At 33.3% G+C, this 19,009-nt stretch overlaps 3 protein-coding genes and 1 long non-coding RNA gene across 5 annotated transcripts; 3 read left to right on the top strand and 1 right to left on the bottom strand.

Annotated features, from left to right (window-relative positions):
• Positions 1 to 228: 228 nt before the first annotated feature.
• LOC106364907 (probable purple acid phosphatase 20) lies at positions 229 to 3,158 on the top strand. The gene is made up of 6 exons (XM_013804391.3): positions 229 to 455; positions 1,294 to 1,588; positions 1,742 to 1,985; positions 2,249 to 2,579; positions 2,648 to 2,736; positions 2,841 to 3,158. Exons 1-6 carry the CDS (start codon positions 321 to 323, stop codon positions 3,022 to 3,024), a joined length of 1,278 nt encoding a protein of 425 aa, XP_013659845.2. The 5' UTR covers positions 229 to 320; the 3' UTR covers positions 3,025 to 3,158.
• A 2,122-nt stretch (positions 3,159 to 5,280) lies between these two features.
• LOC106364908 (protein LITTLE ZIPPER 3) lies at positions 5,281 to 6,837 on the top strand. 2 transcript variants are annotated; one of them, XM_013804393.3, is made up of 2 exons: positions 5,281 to 5,503; positions 6,376 to 6,837. In XM_013804393.3, the coding sequence occupies exon 2, from the start codon at positions 6,394 to 6,396 to the stop codon at positions 6,601 to 6,603; it is 210 nt and encodes a 69-aa protein (XP_013659847.1). In that variant the 5' UTR covers positions 5,281 to 5,503; positions 6,376 to 6,393; the 3' UTR covers positions 6,604 to 6,837. The 2 variants fall into 2 exon arrangements, with proteins under 2 accessions (XP_013659847.1, XP_013659846.1); XM_013804392.3 differs by lacking the exon at positions 5,281 to 5,503 and adding an exon at positions 5,530 to 6,254.
• Positions 6,838 to 11,548: 4,711 nt separating this feature from the next.
• LOC106367941 (cell division protein FtsZ homolog 2-2, chloroplastic) lies at positions 11,549 to 14,602 on the top strand. Its single transcript, XM_013807809.3, has 8 exons — positions 11,549 to 11,805; positions 12,030 to 12,630; positions 12,707 to 13,006; positions 13,084 to 13,174; positions 13,678 to 13,802; positions 13,924 to 14,016; positions 14,091 to 14,156; positions 14,232 to 14,602. Exons 2-8 carry the CDS (start codon positions 12,043 to 12,045, stop codon positions 14,358 to 14,360), a joined length of 1,392 nt encoding a protein of 463 aa, XP_013663263.3. The 5' UTR covers positions 11,549 to 11,805; positions 12,030 to 12,042; the 3' UTR covers positions 14,361 to 14,602.
• Positions 14,464 to 15,243, bottom strand: LOC125578434. Its single transcript, XR_007316537.1, has 2 exons — positions 14,868 to 15,243; positions 14,464 to 14,787 (listed from the first exon to the last, which is right to left on the bottom strand). It is a non-coding gene; the product is annotated as an uncharacterized LOC125578434 (long non-coding RNA).
• Between the last annotated feature and the right edge of the window lie 3,766 nt (positions 15,244 to 19,009).

Genomic DNA, 19,009 nt, shown 5'->3' with positions numbered 1-19,009 from the left:
ATAAGATCTGTGATATTTATTTTTTATTCAAAAATACATACGGCCAACTTATTTACTTTTTAAAGACATAGATGATTAGAATTCGGGGGCATCTAATTAATTAATGCACATACGTTATTCAAATCCATGCGTAATTTTTCTTTTATCTTTTAGGGTCAAATACATCTCCCCATTTATAAAAAAGAAAAAAAAAATCAAAACAGTAAGTAAGAGATTTCTATAAAGTCCCGTGTCCCTTACATCCTTGTTCCTGTGAAACCCATAAGATATCTTTCCATCGCTCTCTCTATTCCTTTCTTTCTCTGTCGCCAGAAGCCAGAATGGTGAAGGTTTGGAATTTAGTGGCTATAATGCTTATTGTTTTAATCTCACATGTTTCGTCGTATGATCGGCCGGCCACTCGGAAAAATATAGTGATGCATCCATCCAGCAACGATCCTGTGTCCCCGGAACAGGTAATTTACACTGGCTCTATATTTAATTTATGTATTTTGTTTCATTCATATAATTCGTTACATGTAGAATTTTGACCAACAAATCTCAAGACTTATGTCTTTCACACATTAGATCTGTGTTAGTTTTCAAACACAGATCCGTTTAGTTTCTTACAAGTACAGAGTACTTGCGACCGATGCATTGAGATAATTAGGGTTGATTATCGCGAAGATACATATACTGTTCACACATATGTTGTTGGAACCGACACTGTACTTTGTACATTTATTAATTACGAAACTATGAATTGAGACATTTTATTGATATATTCAAACTACAAACCTAATGATTTTCTTGACAAAATACCTTACATTAGTACCTATATTTATTAACTGTGCCAAGGAAACATGGGAACTCTCTTTTTTTTTACCATTTGGTCAAAGGAAACATACTTTCTAGTCTTTAGTCGCAAGATTCTTACTGGAATCCTAAATCAGAACTTTTTTTTTGTCAACAAACAGAACATATAATATGAGACAAATAAATTTCTAATAAAAAATGTATTTCCACGCTAGTCAACAAACAGTTTAAATGCAAATAGTAGTATAGTAACCATGTGACCTATTTTCATGAAAACCATGTGTCCGATGAAAGGCATAGCAAATTTGCCCACTTTATGTCTTTTGTTCGTTAGACAGTCGTCCCTCATAGTCATAGGTTTTGCTTGTACGCTTTGAAGTTTGTACTTCCCGATTTTTGTTATTTTTATTAATTTATTTCTCTTTTGCGTAATTTTCTTATTCATCTAAGTATTGAATATATTATGCTGATTTTAAACATAAAATCATAAATTGCAAGGTGCATATATCTCTGGTTGGGCCGGACAAAATGAGAATATCATGGATAACGAAAAACTCAGTCATGCCGACTGTTGTATACGGCACAACCTCTGGAAAATACGAAGGCTCGGCTAATGGAACATCCTCCTCGTACCACTACCTGATTTATCGATCGGGCCAAATTAACGATGTAGTTATAGGCCCATTAAAACTCAATACGGTTTATTATTACAAATGCGGTGGTCAATCTTCAACCCAAGAGTTCAACTTCAAGACCCCTCCTTCTCAATTTCCCATCAGATTCGCTGTGGCTGGTAGTACACTTTTCCATTTTCCCCCTCATTCACTCATATAGCTCTTTATATTTCATTTCAAAACTTATATGTAAACAAACATATATGTGATCATAGTTTTGTAACTCAATTCGTTGTTTTGTTAATGATCTTGAAAATTGATCAATAATGAAGGTGACCTTGGTACAACTGAATGGAGTAAATCAACATTGGACCATGTATCGAAATGGGAACATGATGTTTTTATCTTGCCTGGAGATTTGTCGTATGCTGACCTTTTGCAACCCGTGTGGGACACTTTCGGTCGCATGGTGCAACCACTTGCGAGCAAAAGACCATGGATGGTCACTCAAGGCAACCACGAAGTCGAACTTATTCCTGTCCTCCATAGTCAAAGTTTCACCGCCTATAACAACAGGTACATACATTAGCTCTGTTCAATCCAACCATCCAATTTATAGTTTTCATGTTGCATGGAAAATAAATAGAGAGTGATAACTTTTGCTAAATTTTTATAGGAATTGTCATGTGTAGTTTTTTTGATTAAAACGCACTTATTCACGCATATATTAGGAAAATAAAAATTCATGCGGTCTTAAATTTAGCTAGTAAATAAACGAAGATTTGTATATTGTTATGTAAGCAGTAAGTTGTTGATTTTTATATATATACTTGTGGCAGGTGGCGCATGCCATTTGAAGAGAGTGGCTCGACCTCGAACTTGTACTATTCCTTCAACGTTTACGGAGTCCACTTTATAATGTTGGGGTCATACGCTGACTTCGAGCCTGGCTCGGATCAGTACCAATGGTTAGAAAAAGATCTCAAAAGCATCGATCGTAAGACCACACCGTGGTTGATGGCTGTGATACACGCACCGTGGTACAACACAAACGAAGCACACCAAGGAGAGAAAGAGAGTGTGGATATGAAACAGTCCATGGAAACTCTTCTTTATAATGCTCGTGTTGATTTGGTTTTCGCAGGTCATGTCCATGCTTACGAACGCTTTGTAAGTCAAAAGGACTTTTAATTATTTGTTTTGGATTCGTATAGCTAACTTTTGTAGTTGTTTGACAGAACCGAGTGTACGAAGATAAATTCGACAAATGTGGTCCCGTTTATATTAACATTGGAGATGGAGGAAACAAAGAAGGCCTTGCTAAAAAGTAAGATCGATGATCTTCGTAAAATGCTTATTATTATTTTAAAACTGTTATACATATGATTTTGATGATGTCTATAACTCATATATATATATATATATATACAGTTACCGAGATCCATCTCCAGCAATATCATTGTTTAGAGAAGCAAGTTTCGGGCATGGTCAATTGGTGGTGGTGAATGCGTCTCATGCACAATGGAAATGGCAGAGGAACGACGATGATGTGTCGGTAGAAAAGGATTCGGTTTGGTTAACAAGCCTCTCAGCCGATTCATCTTGTCAGATTTAAACCGTGTCTGTTCGTGTGTTTTAATAAAATGTGTCTCATAATTGATTATATCTTAGTTGTCAATGTGGAATCGAATAAATCGATGTATTCATAGTTTAAGTATTCACACCAATATAAAATATTAAATTATAGTCCTTTGTTCAAAATCGTCCCCACAAAATATTTATTAAAATGTTTCAGTTTTAATGTCCAATATACAGTTATGAACAAACAAAAAATGGATTACTCCGTATACAACAAATGAGAACGTAATAATTAAAGAAAATTATACAAAGAAGATAAAAATTCACTTAACTATGTTCTAATATATTCTCAACCAAACACATCCACATATTTGGTATACTGGTGTGATTTTTTTGACAACGTATATTGGTGGTAAACATTTCAAATGTCAAGATATTCGAAAGTTTTTTTGACAAAATGATATTCAAAAATTAATTGGTAAAGAAGTATGTGATAATGTAGCATAGATTTTGGAGGCAAGGATCAACTATCTACCCAAACCATTTTGGTTATTCTAGCAGTCAGAGCATCTCCAACAATTAACACCAATTTTGGTTGAAATTACACAAATTTAATGTTTTAGTGTCATATTATTTTTGTTATTTTCAGAAATAACACCAAATTTTACACTAAAATAATATTAAATATTACTTAATTTTTCAGTTTTAATAATTATATTTTTTTATTATTTGTAGTTAATAAATAGTTATTTTATCACACTTAGATATTATGTTTGTTAAATATTTGTATTTAATGTTTATAAAATTTACTTACATTTATATTTTTTGGCTTATCAATATTATACTTTTATGTATTTTTTATATATAAAATATTAGTTATATTCAAAATTACAAACTATTAAATATGAAAAGCACATAACAAAATAATATATTTATTTTAATAAATTTTGTATTAGTTAGTAATACAAATTTAACTATATTATAAAATAAAAAATGTTATTATAATGTTTGATAATTTAATAGTAATTTAAATTTAAAAATATAAATAGTATAGTATATTTTTAGTTACAAATTTAAAATAATTAATAATAAAAATTAAGCTGTGTTATTAAATGAAATATGATAAATATGTATTTTAAATATTTGGTGTGATAAATAGTAGTATCCCAAATTTGGTGTAACACTGTTTACACTACACCAAATTTTACACCAAATTTGGTGAGATAGAATTAATTTTGGTGTTTTGTTAGAGGTGATATTACACTAAATTTGAGGTTTTAGTGTCTTGTTGGAGATGGTTTTTATACAATTGGTTATGTAAAGCGTCCTATAACAAAAAACACTCTTATTTTTTTATTCATTATTTGTTTCTCCCATTATAGTATCATACCAGGGAATGCTGAAACAATCAAGAAGGAACAAAGAATCAAAATAATGAGATACCAGGGAATGCTGAAACAATCAAGAGGGAACAAAGAATCAAAATAATGAGATAAGTTCATACTAAATTTTAGATGATAAGTAAGAAGAAGATTTCGTAATGTAATGGAGCTGCCAATTTGCATGTTGGTAGAAGACATTAGAAATTTAGTTACAAACGTTTGTTATACTCCTTTTGCAACGTTTTACATTACAGATGTCTAAAAATCTTACTAAAATATATGTATAGATCTCAGAATTACTGCTCTCTATGTTTATTTTCCAAAAGTTACCTTCCAAAATTTTAGAATTTTTTTTAAAAAGCCACAAAATTCTATGGTAATGAGAAGTTCCTATTTTTTTGGAAAGATGTACTAAATCATTTGTAATACAATCTTGGCTGAGTCTATATATTGACTATAGACCAATATTGAGCAAGCAAAAAAATAAGAGGAGAAAGCAAGAAAACAAGAGGAGAAAACAAAACATTTTAAAATGGTCAAAAACGGTTGAAATTGAATCATGAAGGATGATGGTCCGAACCAGTCTTTACCATCATTAATGTGAATCTCCATAGATGTCGTTGATGGCCTTTTACTAGCTCCCTCATTCCGAATGACGAAATTATCCTTCATAACCACCTCATCCATACTACACAACCTTTGGGAGTTGGGACTAGTTCCCTTGTAACGAGTAGTCTTCTTCCGTTTAGAGGATGAGTACGATGAAAAGCCGAAAATGCTCGAAGAGGGATCTTTGGAAATTACTAAAATACCTATAGAGATCACTTTCGAAAAGAGAGCAAGCAAAGCAAGAAACCTCTTTCAACTTCTTTCTCTTTAATAAATCATCATCATTCACATGACGCAATATGCACACACATCTCTCTCTCTTCTTGCGGCCGCCATCTATGGATAAACACAACACAATGCATGATTGTTGTGTCAGGAGAGAGATAAATAACCTTCTCTCTAGCTTTTGGGGATCTATATAACAGACAGTGCCTCACTTTGTTCTCTTTGTCCCTCTACCTTCCACACACACACGTAGTACCATCTCTCTCTCTCTTCTGCCTCGCAAACACTCTTTCCCAAAAGGTTTAACCTTTCTCCTATCTCTCTTTTAGTATCTTCTAGAAGCTTTACCAGCAAATGATAGTACTCTCTTTCTGTATGCTCTGTTTCCTTTTGCGCTACTCTCTTTCTGCTTTGTTGTTCTGTTTTTCTTTTCTTGCTCTGTTTCGATTCTTTTTGCGGGCATATACGTTACTTAGGTCAAACTATGTAGTAACGTCGCACGTAGAAGCAAGCAACATGAAAACAAATCCGTTTTTTTTTTTTGCCTTATTTAAAATTTTACTATTTTCCCCTAAGTGATGGAAATTCTAATATTTATTCTTATAAAATGTTAGATTTCTTTCTTCTATATTAACAATTATCCTTTTCTTATCTTTTCGATGATTCAAAATACGTTTGATTTCCTGTAAAATTTGTATTAATACTATGAAGATTTTGGTTTTGTTGCTTATTTTGTTTTTTCTCGCTTGGTTGCGTTTCGAAAATAATCATTACTTTATGTCAATACAAAAAATGCATAGACGTTAAAGACATTTGTAATTACTGCATATCATCATGATTACTTGTTTTTATCTCTTTTTCATTTTTCTTTTCTTAGCTTTATCTTTTGTCTTCCATACGAAATATAATCATGTTCTTCTCTCTTTGATCATTGATTTCTTAGAAGAAGAAAAAATCACATTTTATGGACGAAAACGACATAAATGCGACGAAAAATCTTCCCTAGTGTAACTCACATCCGACGTGTGAAGCTGCACAACCCATGTGTTATGTAATGATTTAATATGAACAATAATCATAACACAGGCTAGCTTTGATGTTTGTTACTATTACTCTCTTGTCTTTTAATCTTGACAATAGTTTTGTTTTTGTTTTTGTTTTTGTTCTTGAAGAAAGAAAGAAATAAAGCAATGGAGAGGCTGAACTCGAAGCTGTATGTGGAGAACTGTTACATAATGAAAGAAAACGAGAGGCTAAGGAAGAAAGCTGAGCTTCTGAATCAAGAGAATCAACAACTTTTGTTTCAGCTCAAACAGAGACTCTCCGAAACTAAGAACCCTAATGGTTCAAACAATGACAACGACATCTGTTCATCAAGCTCTGCTTCGGGAAAATCCTGAATTAAAAGATCTGACATTGGTAGAAGAAAAAACTCAACCCGAAGGATCTTTTGTTGTTGTTGTTGTTGTTGTTTTGTTATCTGGTGTAATGTAGGGAAGGTAGTAGTGTATCCAATAGTTTGTTCTGAAAAGAAGATTCTGTTTTATTACAAGACTACAGTGTCTCTCTGTTAGTCTTCTCACTCGCATTCACTTTTATTTCTATTTTCTACGTTAACTAAAGATCTTTGCTTTCTTGTGTGAGATTTGCCGATTTGGGTTTTTAGGACTTGGTTTTTTCTTACAATAAAATGGTAACTCTGCTCTACTTATCAAATATCTGGTTAACTCTATAACTATCCATTAATTTATACTGAGGGACCAAAGTTTCATTTATACAGCATTTAAATATAAATCTTATGTGTCAAAAAGAGATGTAGAACCCTAACGTATCATGAAATACGCCCAAACAAAATATTTAACCATTTTGTCCATGATAATTTACCACAATTAAAAAAAAAATTTGGATTGAGGCAGCAATTTAGCAAACACATAAAACATTTCATTAGAAAAAACATATTATCTTCTTATTTGAGAATATAGTAATGATAAAAATATAATGAGGACATGTCAACAACTTATAAGTACTAGTGTAGACGTAATTTTTTTTGTCAACAGGAAAATTTATTTAAACGGATCAAAACCAAACAAGAGATTCAACCCAACACAAAGATAAAACAGAAGTTCTAAACAAACGGGCTACATATATAAGACTCTATGGACCATCAGCCCAATAGAGAAAAACCGTTGAGGAAGGTCAGCGACACTTGTCACCACGTGTATGAGCGACAAACAACTCTAAAACACGCGTCAAGACGAAGCACCATCACCTCCACCAGAAAGAGTCACGTCGAAGCTCCGCCATGCGCGGAGAAGGATCAGTGAAAAACCAACATAGTAGTCTTCACGGAAGGCCAAGACTCAACCGAACCACCGCTTCGGGAGAAAAAACCACTGTTTTCAATCGATCCAAGAGACTTCGATCTTTCTGCATGAACGAACAGTCATCTTTGTTGATAGAAATAAGCTTGAAGATGAGACGACCTAGATACAGGGAAAGAAAAGCTTCAGAGAATTATATCGAGAGTCGATGGAACAAAGAAAGGACAAAAGCGACAGTCAAACGGAACTTAGAAAAACCCGGTGAGGAGCTGGCGAAGAGATATAACGGGAACACATCTTTCCGGAGACAATAGGCAGTGAAGATAGCGTTGAGAGAACCGCCACTTCCTGGAGTCAAAGCACGAACTATCTGAAACCATAACCAGAAAGATATGGAGATGGAAAGCAAAAAATAGCGGCGAAATCTCTTCTTCTGAAAGATTTAAAAGAGATAAGAAGAAGAGAATCCGAGAGAACAACTTTCTCTATCTCTAAAAAGAGAGAAGCCGACTTTTTTATGTTCAATGTAGACGCAATTCAAGTTAAGTGACCAAAAAATATAATCTTGGATATAATTTTTAATATATTTGTTATGATTTCTTAAAATAGAGAAACTCTTTTCACACAGACAAAATTTACTCCAACATATTTCTATAAAAAAATTTTTTTTGACACCAACATATTTCTATAAAATATTAATTTAAATATAGAATTAAAAATTAAAGATTGCTACTTCTTCTTAATAGAATAATTTTTTTTGAATAATTAATAGAATAATTTTAACTGTAGATATTACTATATAGACAAATATAAAAATGGGTTTGAGATGTTTTAACGTCCTAAGACCATTTAGAGTGAAAAAATAAGAATATTATATATTTCACTCTGTTATAGAGTAACTCTATTATAGAGTGAACTATTGAAGCAAATTTAACTCTATAATAGAGTTACTCTATTTTAATGTAAATTATAAAGGAAAAAATAAAGTGCCTTTGGAGATGCTCTAAATTGAAAAGAGTTCGTAATAGGCCATGTGATCTGGAGATTTCAGTTATTTTATGGGTTTAAATTCAAACAAGTTATTTTTTATAATATACATCACATTTCTATACGCAAATCATTTATCATCAGCAACAATACTAAATAAAAAATATTCAATTAGGACGATACTGATGATTTATAGGACGATACATAATTACATTAAAGTAAACATTTTCACAATGGTAAGAGTATTGTAACATGACCAACAATTCATTCACCATATAGATTCAGAAAAAAAAATTCCCCGTAGATGTTTTTCCCCAAAAAACTATAATGGTTTTATTATTTTAAATAATAGAGAATGCAAGGGGCTCTGTGCAAAGATGTGACAAGGAGCTTTTCATTCGGATTCTGAACGTCATCAAGCCACAAATTATTAGTCAAACGACTATTCATTTTTGTTTGAAAACGTTACTCAAGTTCTGGTCTTATTGACTTTTATATTCCTACTCCTACCCTAAACATCAACTCATCAGATAGGCCTGGGACTTTTTAACCGGAACCGAATACCGAACCGGATCCGACCCGAAATGGACCGGTTCGGATCGGTTTCGGATAAGGCATATTTAACCGATGGGTAATGTTTATGAATATCCACGGGTATCGGGTCGGTTCGGGTTTTTATCCGGATCCGATCGGGTACCCGTTTAAACCGAAATAATGTTTAAAAAACATGGATTTGCGCCTCATGGGTTTCGAACCCGGGTGGGAAAGTTGAAAGTACATCAATTTTTACCACTGCACCACTTCTATTTCGTTGTAGTTACTTTCAAACTATACATATATATCCGATTTGGATTAAACTATTTTAAAAAAAAAATAAAAATAAAAATAGAAAATATAAAATACATAAAAATATTAGTTTTGGTTTAATAATTTAATATCCGGAACCGACCCGGAACCGACCGAAAACCGATCCGAAACCGAACCGAACTGTTCCAAGTACTCATTGGATACAATTTGTAAATAACCGAATATCCGGACCCGAACGGATCTTACCCGGAACCGATCCGAATACCCGAAATCCCAGGCCTATCATCAGATTTAAAAGAAGAAGAGAAATGAGGAAGATGTCGCATCGAACTCAAGTGTGGGTATGAAAATTACATAGAGACCAAGAACCATCATGTATAATTGGCCAAAATGAATCATCATATTATTATACTATCATACAAGGTCACAAGGCAAACTCGAAGTCAACTTTGAAATCTCAATTTTAGAGATGTCCGATTTATGATTACCCAAAATCTCTTTGGAAGAGCATACAAGACATCATCACTATCTGACGTCAGAATTAATTATGAAGTTCCAGTTTTCAATTTCTATAATCATGATTCTTCTCACTTCTTATCTACGAGACCTATATATTTTATGGACAATATATGACATAGGGTTTGAGTTACGGTGTATATTATCTTTGAACCTCATCAACCTATGCAATTATATTTTGCATTGTTCCTATCTAACGTTACTCTTCCGAGGCGAATTTGCAAAACATCATTGAGAAGTTTATCAAGCATAATATATTTAACTAATCCGGAACATTATAGTCTAATGTACTACAAGGGAAGTGAGTAAAAATAGCGCATGAAGATAGCATTTTTTACGTAAATGCTATAATTGATATAACACGCAGTTTAAGATAGCGTTTTAAAACGTAAATACTATTTTTGCTTTTTACAGATTCTAAAACGATGTGTTTAATTTAGGCGGAAAAAATATTTTATTTCTCGGCAAAGACTTAGCAAAAATTATTTCACTCTCCCTCTCGAACTCTCGAAATTCACAATCAAAATTTTCTTAATTCTTTCATTTTTTAATCTTTTTGTTCTCAGCCTTTTTCATATTTTTTTTCTTTCATTTTCTCAGCCCTAATTTAAAAACAACGGAGGAGAAATCAACGCCAAGAATCTTGGCCGTAGCTGGCTCCAATGATGTTCCCTTCTTGCATCCAGATTGCGAGTTCGAACCCTGTTGGAAGAAACTACTTTATGATGTCTCTGGACACCTCCACACATATATAGAACTATGCTATAGGATTTTTTTTGCGCATATGCGGAGAGAAGGTCTATTCGTTAGCTGCACCTTTCTTTGAAGATTAGTCTAGACCTTTCCATATATCTGAGATGTCTTTAGATTAAAAAAATAAATAATGATAATATATTTAATAGGATAAAATATATGATAGATTACATATCAGAGAATTAACTCGAAGATTATTCTGTGAATGTGATAAAAAAAAGTTAGTCTCGACGCATGGAGGTAAAGTTTACAACCATCAAAGTAAATAAGCTAAACAAAAGTCCTTGAAATGTTCAAACAAGGGATAAGAGATAGTCGAAAACAAAAAAAAAAGCTTAAGAAGACTAATTATACATCAGCGTCTCTGCAACACATGCGGCTAAATGTGGTCTGAACATGGAGCAGAGGCTGCATAGATGATTTGGAGTCTTCACATTGATGTCTAGGTGAAGTATGAGTGAGGTTTTGCCATCGAACTCATAATCCTCAGTAGCTGGAGAAAGATAAGAGATTAAGAGTGTCGGTTTCAAAATGTATTGATGTTGTTTAAGTTTCATGGGAAGTATCATAGACGTAAACGTTAGAGTCCTAAGTTGCTTAAGTTGATCAGATGATATAATGATGAGTTTTGGCCAAGCATTATGCTTACATTTCGATTTATGCGTCTGTATATGAGAAGAAAAGAATCCTACAAGGGTTTACATTTGACTTTGTTGAATTGTGTGTTCTTACCCGTTTAAAATACATGAAACAACAACATAAATTGTGAAATGCTCTCAAAACTGACTTGTAACTTCCACTAGAAACCTTAAATATACTTAAAAAAAGATCGAACTTACACCAAACAAAAAGATCATATGGGCTTTAAGCACCACTTGTTTAGTCTCCCAAAAGATCATATGGGCTTTAAGGCCCATATCTCTTAAACCTTCAAGTTTTTTTTACTTCATCACTTTGCCGTCGTCGGCCAACGTTTTTCTCATAAGCCAACTTAAACAGATGAGTTTAGTGAGTGTAAGTAGAGCCAAATCAAGATCACAATCCACTTTTCGTATGTGATAGAGAAACAGATTCCAAGCCCAGAAAACTCCAAAACCCCTCCCTTCCTTTTTGTTTCTTCCTCCTCACATTCCCTTTCTCCCTAGCTCAAAAACCTCTGTTGTTGCTGCTTGCTGCTACTGCTTCTCCAAGGTTCTCTTCCTCTTTCACCATCCAAAGGTATTACCTTTTGTTTTCCCCGCAGAGTTCCGCAAAAACCCATCTCCTCAATTTCGTTAATTCGTAATCACACAACGCGCAAAATTTCTCAAATTGAACTCTCTTCATGACTCTAATTGAACCATTGCTTACTCTTTGTGCTTTTGCTTAAGTTAAAAAATGGGTGTTTTGATTATCAATCTGTGGACTTGAAAGTTGACTTCTTTGTTCCTTCTCCTGAACAGGTTTGTTTCAAAGATGACAACTTGTGTTTCTCCCTGTTTGACTTCTCCCGACTCACGAGTGCTCACTCTTCTTAGAAAGAGTGTAACGCCAGAAGGCAGCAGGGTAAGCTGCTTTAGAATGGTCCAAGGCAAAAGAAACCGTCTTGTTTCAGCTCAGAGATCCGAGCCTTGGTCCACTTCCAGCTCTCACACTCCCAACCACTTACAAAGCCAAGACCCTTTCCTAAACCTCCACCCTGAGATCTCCATGCTCAATCCAAGAAAAGATTCTTCCAGTGCCGAGGATCTTGGCGACTCGTCTCCTCCTAGTAACTACAACGAGGCGAGGATCAAAGTTATCGGCGTTGGAGGTGGTGGCTCAAACGCTGTGAACCGCATGATTCAGAGCGAGATGATTGGCGTGGAGTTTTGGATTGTGAATACCGATATTCAAGCGATGAGGATGTCTCCTGTTTTTCCAGACAAGAGGTTGCAGATTGGTAAGGAGCTGACTAGAGGTTTAGGCGCTGGAGGTAATCCGGAGATTGGAATGAACGCTGCTAGAGAAAGCAAAGAAGCTATCGAAGAAGCACTTTATGGTTCTGACATGGTTTTTGTCACAGTATGTTCTCTTACCACTTCTCCTTAGTTATATAACTGTAGTATGCTTCTAGGCTGAGTATTGCTACTGTTTCTAGGCTGGAATGGGAGGTGGAACTGGAACGGGCGGGGCTCCGATAATAGCGGGTGTGGCGAAGGCAATGGGTATATTAACGGTTGGTATTGTGACAACGCCTTTCTCATTCGAGGGAAGGAGAAGAACGGTTCAGGCTCAGGAAGGGATTGCGGCACTGAGGGATAATGTTGATACTCTCATTGTTATTCCGAATGATAAGTTGCTCACGGCGGTCTCTATGTCTACTCCTGTTACAGAAGCGTTTAATCTGGCTGATGATATACTTCGTCAAGGAGTTCGTGGAATCTCTGATATCATTACGGTAATATGGCTTTGTTTTGTCTCAATGGAGTCAATTTTTCTACAGAAAATGTTTAACAGCTGTATTGTTGAATGCAGATTCCTGGATTGGTTAACGTGGATTTTGCGGATGTGAGGGCTATAATGGCAAATGCAGGTTCTTCATTGATGGGCATAGGAACTGCAACAGGTAAGAGTAGAGTGTGCTTTAGTAGCTTTGAAACTTCTTTTTGTAGATAGGCTCTATCTGAGTAACAGTAGGCATAATTGGTTAAGAGTCAGTGTTCTAAAACTCGGTCTAGGCGGTGCCTAGTCGGCAAATCGGGTACAAAAATAAAAAATCGGCCTAGGCGCCCACCTAAACAATAATCCTCTATACGGTGCCTAACCACCTCCTAGCAATTTTTAGAACATTTGACTTTGTGTAGATAAGCTCTATCTAAGACGCTATATGCATATGTTTATTAACTAGAATACTAAAATGTTGCTGAGAATTGGTATTACATATTGAGTAGATTAATAGGATTATAGATTTGGTACTCTGTAACCATGACTAAGGAACCAGTCTAATAGTGTTTGTTTACTAAATGACACTCCACGTAACTCTACTACTATATGTGCATTGTGATATAGTAAAGAAAATTATGTTCTGGTTGCATCATTGTCATCATGCTATACTGTTGTTTTGAGCAGGAAAGACACGAGCAAGAGATGCTGCATTAAACGCAATCCAGTCACCGTTGTTAGATATTGGGATTGAGAGAGCCACTGGTATTGTTTGGAACATAACTGGTGGAACTGACTTAACATTGTTCGAGGTTCTCTAGTCCATCTTCTTCCCTAAGACAACTCAGAGCAAAGCCTAGTTTTGCTTCAATTCATGAAATTTATAATGGTTTGTTGCTCTATTTTGATTCCTGGAGAAACGGTTTTTTGTAGGTAAATGCAGCTGCAGAAGTGATCTATGACCTTGTTGATCCAACAGCAAATCTTATATTTGGCGCTGTGGTCGATCCATCCTTTAGTGGTCAAGTAAGTAGTCATCTTCTTTTTTTTAATCTTATATGAGCCTCTGAGATATTGCTCAACCTTTTCTTCTTTGTCAGGTAAGTATTACCCTAATAGCAACCGGCTTCAAACGCCAAGAAGAAGGAGAAGGGAGGCCTCTTCAGGTATATTCACTTCGTCTCCCTTCACATTACTAGATTCTTACACTCATTTCCTAAATCTTTATATGAAAAATGCAGGCAACACAAGCGGATGCATCAATGGGAGTAACAACAAGACGTCCTTCTTCATCTTTCAGTGAAGGCAGTTCCATAGAGATCCCAGAGTTCTTGAAGAAGAAAGGCCGCTCTCGCTATCCTCGCCTCTAAAAAACTCATCTCCTCAAGAACTGCGTGCGGTCTAAGTAAGTAATTGCCTCACTTGGTGATTCATTAATAGGTGTTAGAAATGGTTTTATTGTTGACTATATTACACAATAACAATAAATGTTTATTGACAAATGGTATTATAAATCTCAGTCACACTTGTTTCAAGGGGTCGCCCTACTCTGCGTCGTACATATCCTTTTATGTATGAATGTTTGATCAAATATAAAACTACATAACCTCTAGTAGCTTGGTTATTTGTTTGTTTAGTTTACAATGTAAACAATGATGAACAAGAGAGGCTACGAGCACTTAGGAGGAGGAGGTCTTGGAATGGTTTTACAAGGCTTATCTTTATGTCCCGAAACTTGATCGCCTCCCATAGATTCATCTCCACAAGGTGGGGGAGGTCTTGCGCATATCCGAACACCTTTTAATTTAACACACGAGCCGATATGTTACTTAAATCTCTTATGCGGCAGAGATAGTTGGAATAAAGAGGAGACTGACCTGTGTTATGGATTCTAGCCTCTATGACACGAACCTGAGAGGATAGACATAGAAGTATGTGAATCAAACTTAGAAGAAGAGGAAAAGCTTTTGTTGTTTTCTTCATTATCAGATATTCTTTTCTTGTTTTGGTTCCGAACCTGTAACCTGCCGAGTGCCGACCAGTAGAATATATATATAGTAGGAAGTCAAGCAGATTGATAAATATGAAAACTAAAGCTAAGAAAAAATCAAACATGTAGTGAATAAATAAATTTGAATTCAAACTTCAACGGTTTCTTGATTTCTACGTAACGCGTTTTTGTACATCAGCTATGTGGAGAAAATCATATAAAAAAATAAAATCAAATCCCATATTTTTCAACCTAAAAGGCAAGAAGAGGTGTGCGTAGACTGATGTCACTAGGCCAGCGATTTGATTGCTGAAACATGTACAAAACCTATCGTTGAACCAAAGATTATACAAATAAAGATATCTAATTTTGTTTATCAGATTACTTAGATGCATTACATGCCTCTAAAACTCATATCCTTAAGAACTGGTGCGGTCTAAGTAAGTAATTGCCTCTCTTGGTGATTCATTGTTAGGTGATATAAGGAGGATTAGTGGGAGTAGAATTTTTATAGAGTTAATTGATTTTAAAAGTCAAGAGATTTGTTAAATTTGTAAAGAGTTATAAAGAGTATTTCATATTTAAAAGTTTATGAAAATGTTCTAATTTAAGGATTTTAAAAATCTAGAGGAAATATGCAAGATTTTTGAAGTTTTGTTTTATGAGTAAAATTATCTAGAATTCAATTCCCAATAACTCTAGATTTGATAGAAACTTAGAATCATTAAAAACCAAACTTTTTGAATAACAAGAGATTTTGTAAGTCATTAAACAATCATCAAACCAATAACACTAGATTTTAGTAAGAATCTTAGAATCCACCAACCAATAACAATAAAATTTGAAAATTTCAACAATCACTACAAATCCATATCCCACTATGTTTTTTTGTTGTTGATTATATTAAAACATAACAATAAATGTCCATTGATTGACATATGGTATTATAAATCTCAGTCTCTGTCGCACTCGCACTTGTTTCAAGAGGTCGCCTTCTATGGGTGAAAACTTAAAAAAAAAAAAATTTACTCTGCTTGATACATATCCAACATATTTCATGAGTCCTTTTTTTTTGTCAAACATTTCATGAGTCCTTTAATTTACGTTTTGGCCACATCACACATGTTCATGAATTTAGATTTTCCTATGTGTATGTATGAATGTTTGATCGAATATAAAACAAACTATATATAACCTCTAGTAGCTTGGTTTTTTATTTATTTATTTTACATTGTAAACATGATTCTTTGAAAGAAAAGATGAGAAGCTTCTGTTGAAAATCTTGGTCGAACCTAACGATATAACGTTGCTAGCAGTCTCTAGGAGGAGGTGGTCTTGGAATGCGTTTACAAGGCTTATCTTGTTGTCCATTAACTTGATGGCTTCCCTGAGAATCTCCACACGATGGGGAAGGTTTTGCACATATACCTTTTAACACACAAGTCATATTATATTAGTAAATCTTTTTATGTGAAAGAGATATTTGGAATAAGAAGAGACTGACCTAAGTGACGGAATCTAGCCTCTGTGACACGAACCTGACAGGATAGAGTCGATAGACATAGGAGTATGTGAAGCCAACTTAGAAGAAGAAAAGCTTTTGTTGTTTTTTCCATTATCGTATATACAGTACTTAGTTTAGTTCCAAACCTGTAACATGCCGAATGCCGACCAGTAGGATAAATATATAGGAAGTCTAGCAGATTAATAATATGGAACAGAAGCCGTGAAAATAATAATCATATATGGATATAGTGAAATAAATAAATTTGAATTCAAACTTCAAATGTAACGCGGTTTGTACATCAGCTATGGAAAGAATCATATTTAAAAAACTCATAAAAAACTTAAATCAATTCCAATATTTTTCAACCTAAGAGGCAAGAAGAGGCGTGCCTCTTACTAGACCAGCGATTTGATTGTTTAAACATGTCGATGATCGACAAAACCTGTCACTGAAACAAAGATTATATACAAATAAAGATATCTAATTTTGTTAATCATCATACTTAGATGCATTATGTTATTATGTATATAACATAGTGATCTTTGTTTATATTTATTTTTTTCACATCAGGCGTACGTCTATTTTTGATTTGTTTTTAAACGTGTACGTACTTTGCCATAGAAAATATCGAAGCGAGAGGACCATATACAATCAAACTTCAAAGTATGGTTAAATGTTAACGTCTGCACTAAATATATCCTTTCTTCGATCTCCCTATCGAGTCACGACACATAATATTCCATCCCAATAAATTATGCATCTACATCAGACAGTCACATATTCATATATATATGTGGCATATGGGCACACATATTATATTCTGGTACGTATTTGCTTTCCGTAGAAGGATACAAAACATTACATATATTACTCTATACTCTAGCTTATGGTTAATTAACCAAAATGTAAAGAGTATGGACAATATCAAATTAATCAACTATAATGTCTCCTTACTATTACTGAGCTCTCTCGGTTACAAACATATACTTGCAGAGGGCAGTAAAGCTGTCAAAGAGACAAATGAATTCCATATACCGACACATGAAAATGTACTTTCAAATCGTGACCTCTTTATTATGTCAATCATAATGTAAATTTTATTTTGTTTGCGTGGATATAAATAGCGTTTTTATCAATACGGTTAAAACATAAATATTTTTTATCTATTTACAAATAGTCCAGATTAGACCATTATATTTATTTAATTTATTTATTATTTTTAATGCAACTAACTTAGTTATTATTAAAACCTAGACTATTATTCTAATATTTTTAAAATAAGATATCTAAAAAGATATTCTTAAGTATCTTTTTCTAAAACTGCATTTTAATAATATATTTTATTTAAACTATAAATATACATTTCTTTCAATATTTAATTTTAAATAATACAATTCATAATTGATATTAACTATAATTATAAACAAACATTAATTCATTTTTTATTTATAGAATTTTTTATAATGCTTATATAACAAAACTTATATTCATAATTAAATTACTATCACCAATTAATAAATATTAAGTAACTTAGTCCATTTATTAACTATTTTATAAATTATAAAATTAAAGAATAACATATATTCATGAATTTTACAACATATTTCAACTTATTGAAACAAAATATTAAAGTAAGATATATAAACTAAGAAATAATTTCATATTTTAATATACATACTTAAATTATAATATTAAAAATAATTTAATATATTTATCAAGTATGACACGGATTGAATACATATATTTAATTTTTATAAAAATAAAATAAATTTTGACCAGTACAAAAAATTAAATAGAAATTTGTACTATAATTTAAAGTTTTAAAATATAAGTAAAATTAATACGGGGTAGGTTATAAAAATAAAATATTTTATCTCATGAAATTATATTCATGTAAGTTTTAATTTAATTATAATAATTTAAAAAACAAATGTGTTTTTTTTTGTAAATATATATGTATAAAATTTTAATTTTTAGTTATTAAAATTTTGAATAAAATTAGTTACGCGTTTTTAAAATCTAGATCAAAATCTAACGTAGAAACTAAGGCTTCGAATGGTGATTATCGTCCCGTCTCGTCCCGCCCCGCAGTTAACAGTAACAAAAATCTCTACATATAATATATATCTATATATTTTTATAACTATTAGAACCGCATCGCAGTTGAATCGCTTGTCCTGTACCGCTCAAACCGAAGTCACCATTCGGAGCCTAAAAGATTTTTGTTTGTTTCATTATCATGATCATTTAATTCCAACGTATCCCCACTTCGATATATTTCATTGGAATAAATCCTAAATCGACATCAGCCTCATGTTCCTCCCAAAAAAATCGAACCCCTTTGAATGCTTTTTTTTTTAAATATTCTGCACATTTCTTTTTGTCAACCTGCTTAATATTATTGATTAAGCCCATGGGCACAGTACAAAGAGGATTTAAGATATAATAGATTTTGACCCGCGCTTAAAAGCGCGGGTTATTTTTCAGTTGATAAAAATATATGATATGAATTAGCATTTAGT

The sequence above is a fragment of the Brassica napus genome, chromosome A9 (genome assembly GCF_020379485.1).
Source record: "Brassica napus cultivar Da-Ae chromosome A9, Da-Ae, whole genome shotgun sequence".
NCBI lineage: Eukaryota > Viridiplantae > Streptophyta > Magnoliopsida > Brassicales > Brassicaceae > Brassica > Brassica napus.
The sequence above is the reverse complement of the archived record's forward strand: the minus strand, read 5'-3'. Positions and strand labels throughout refer to the sequence as shown.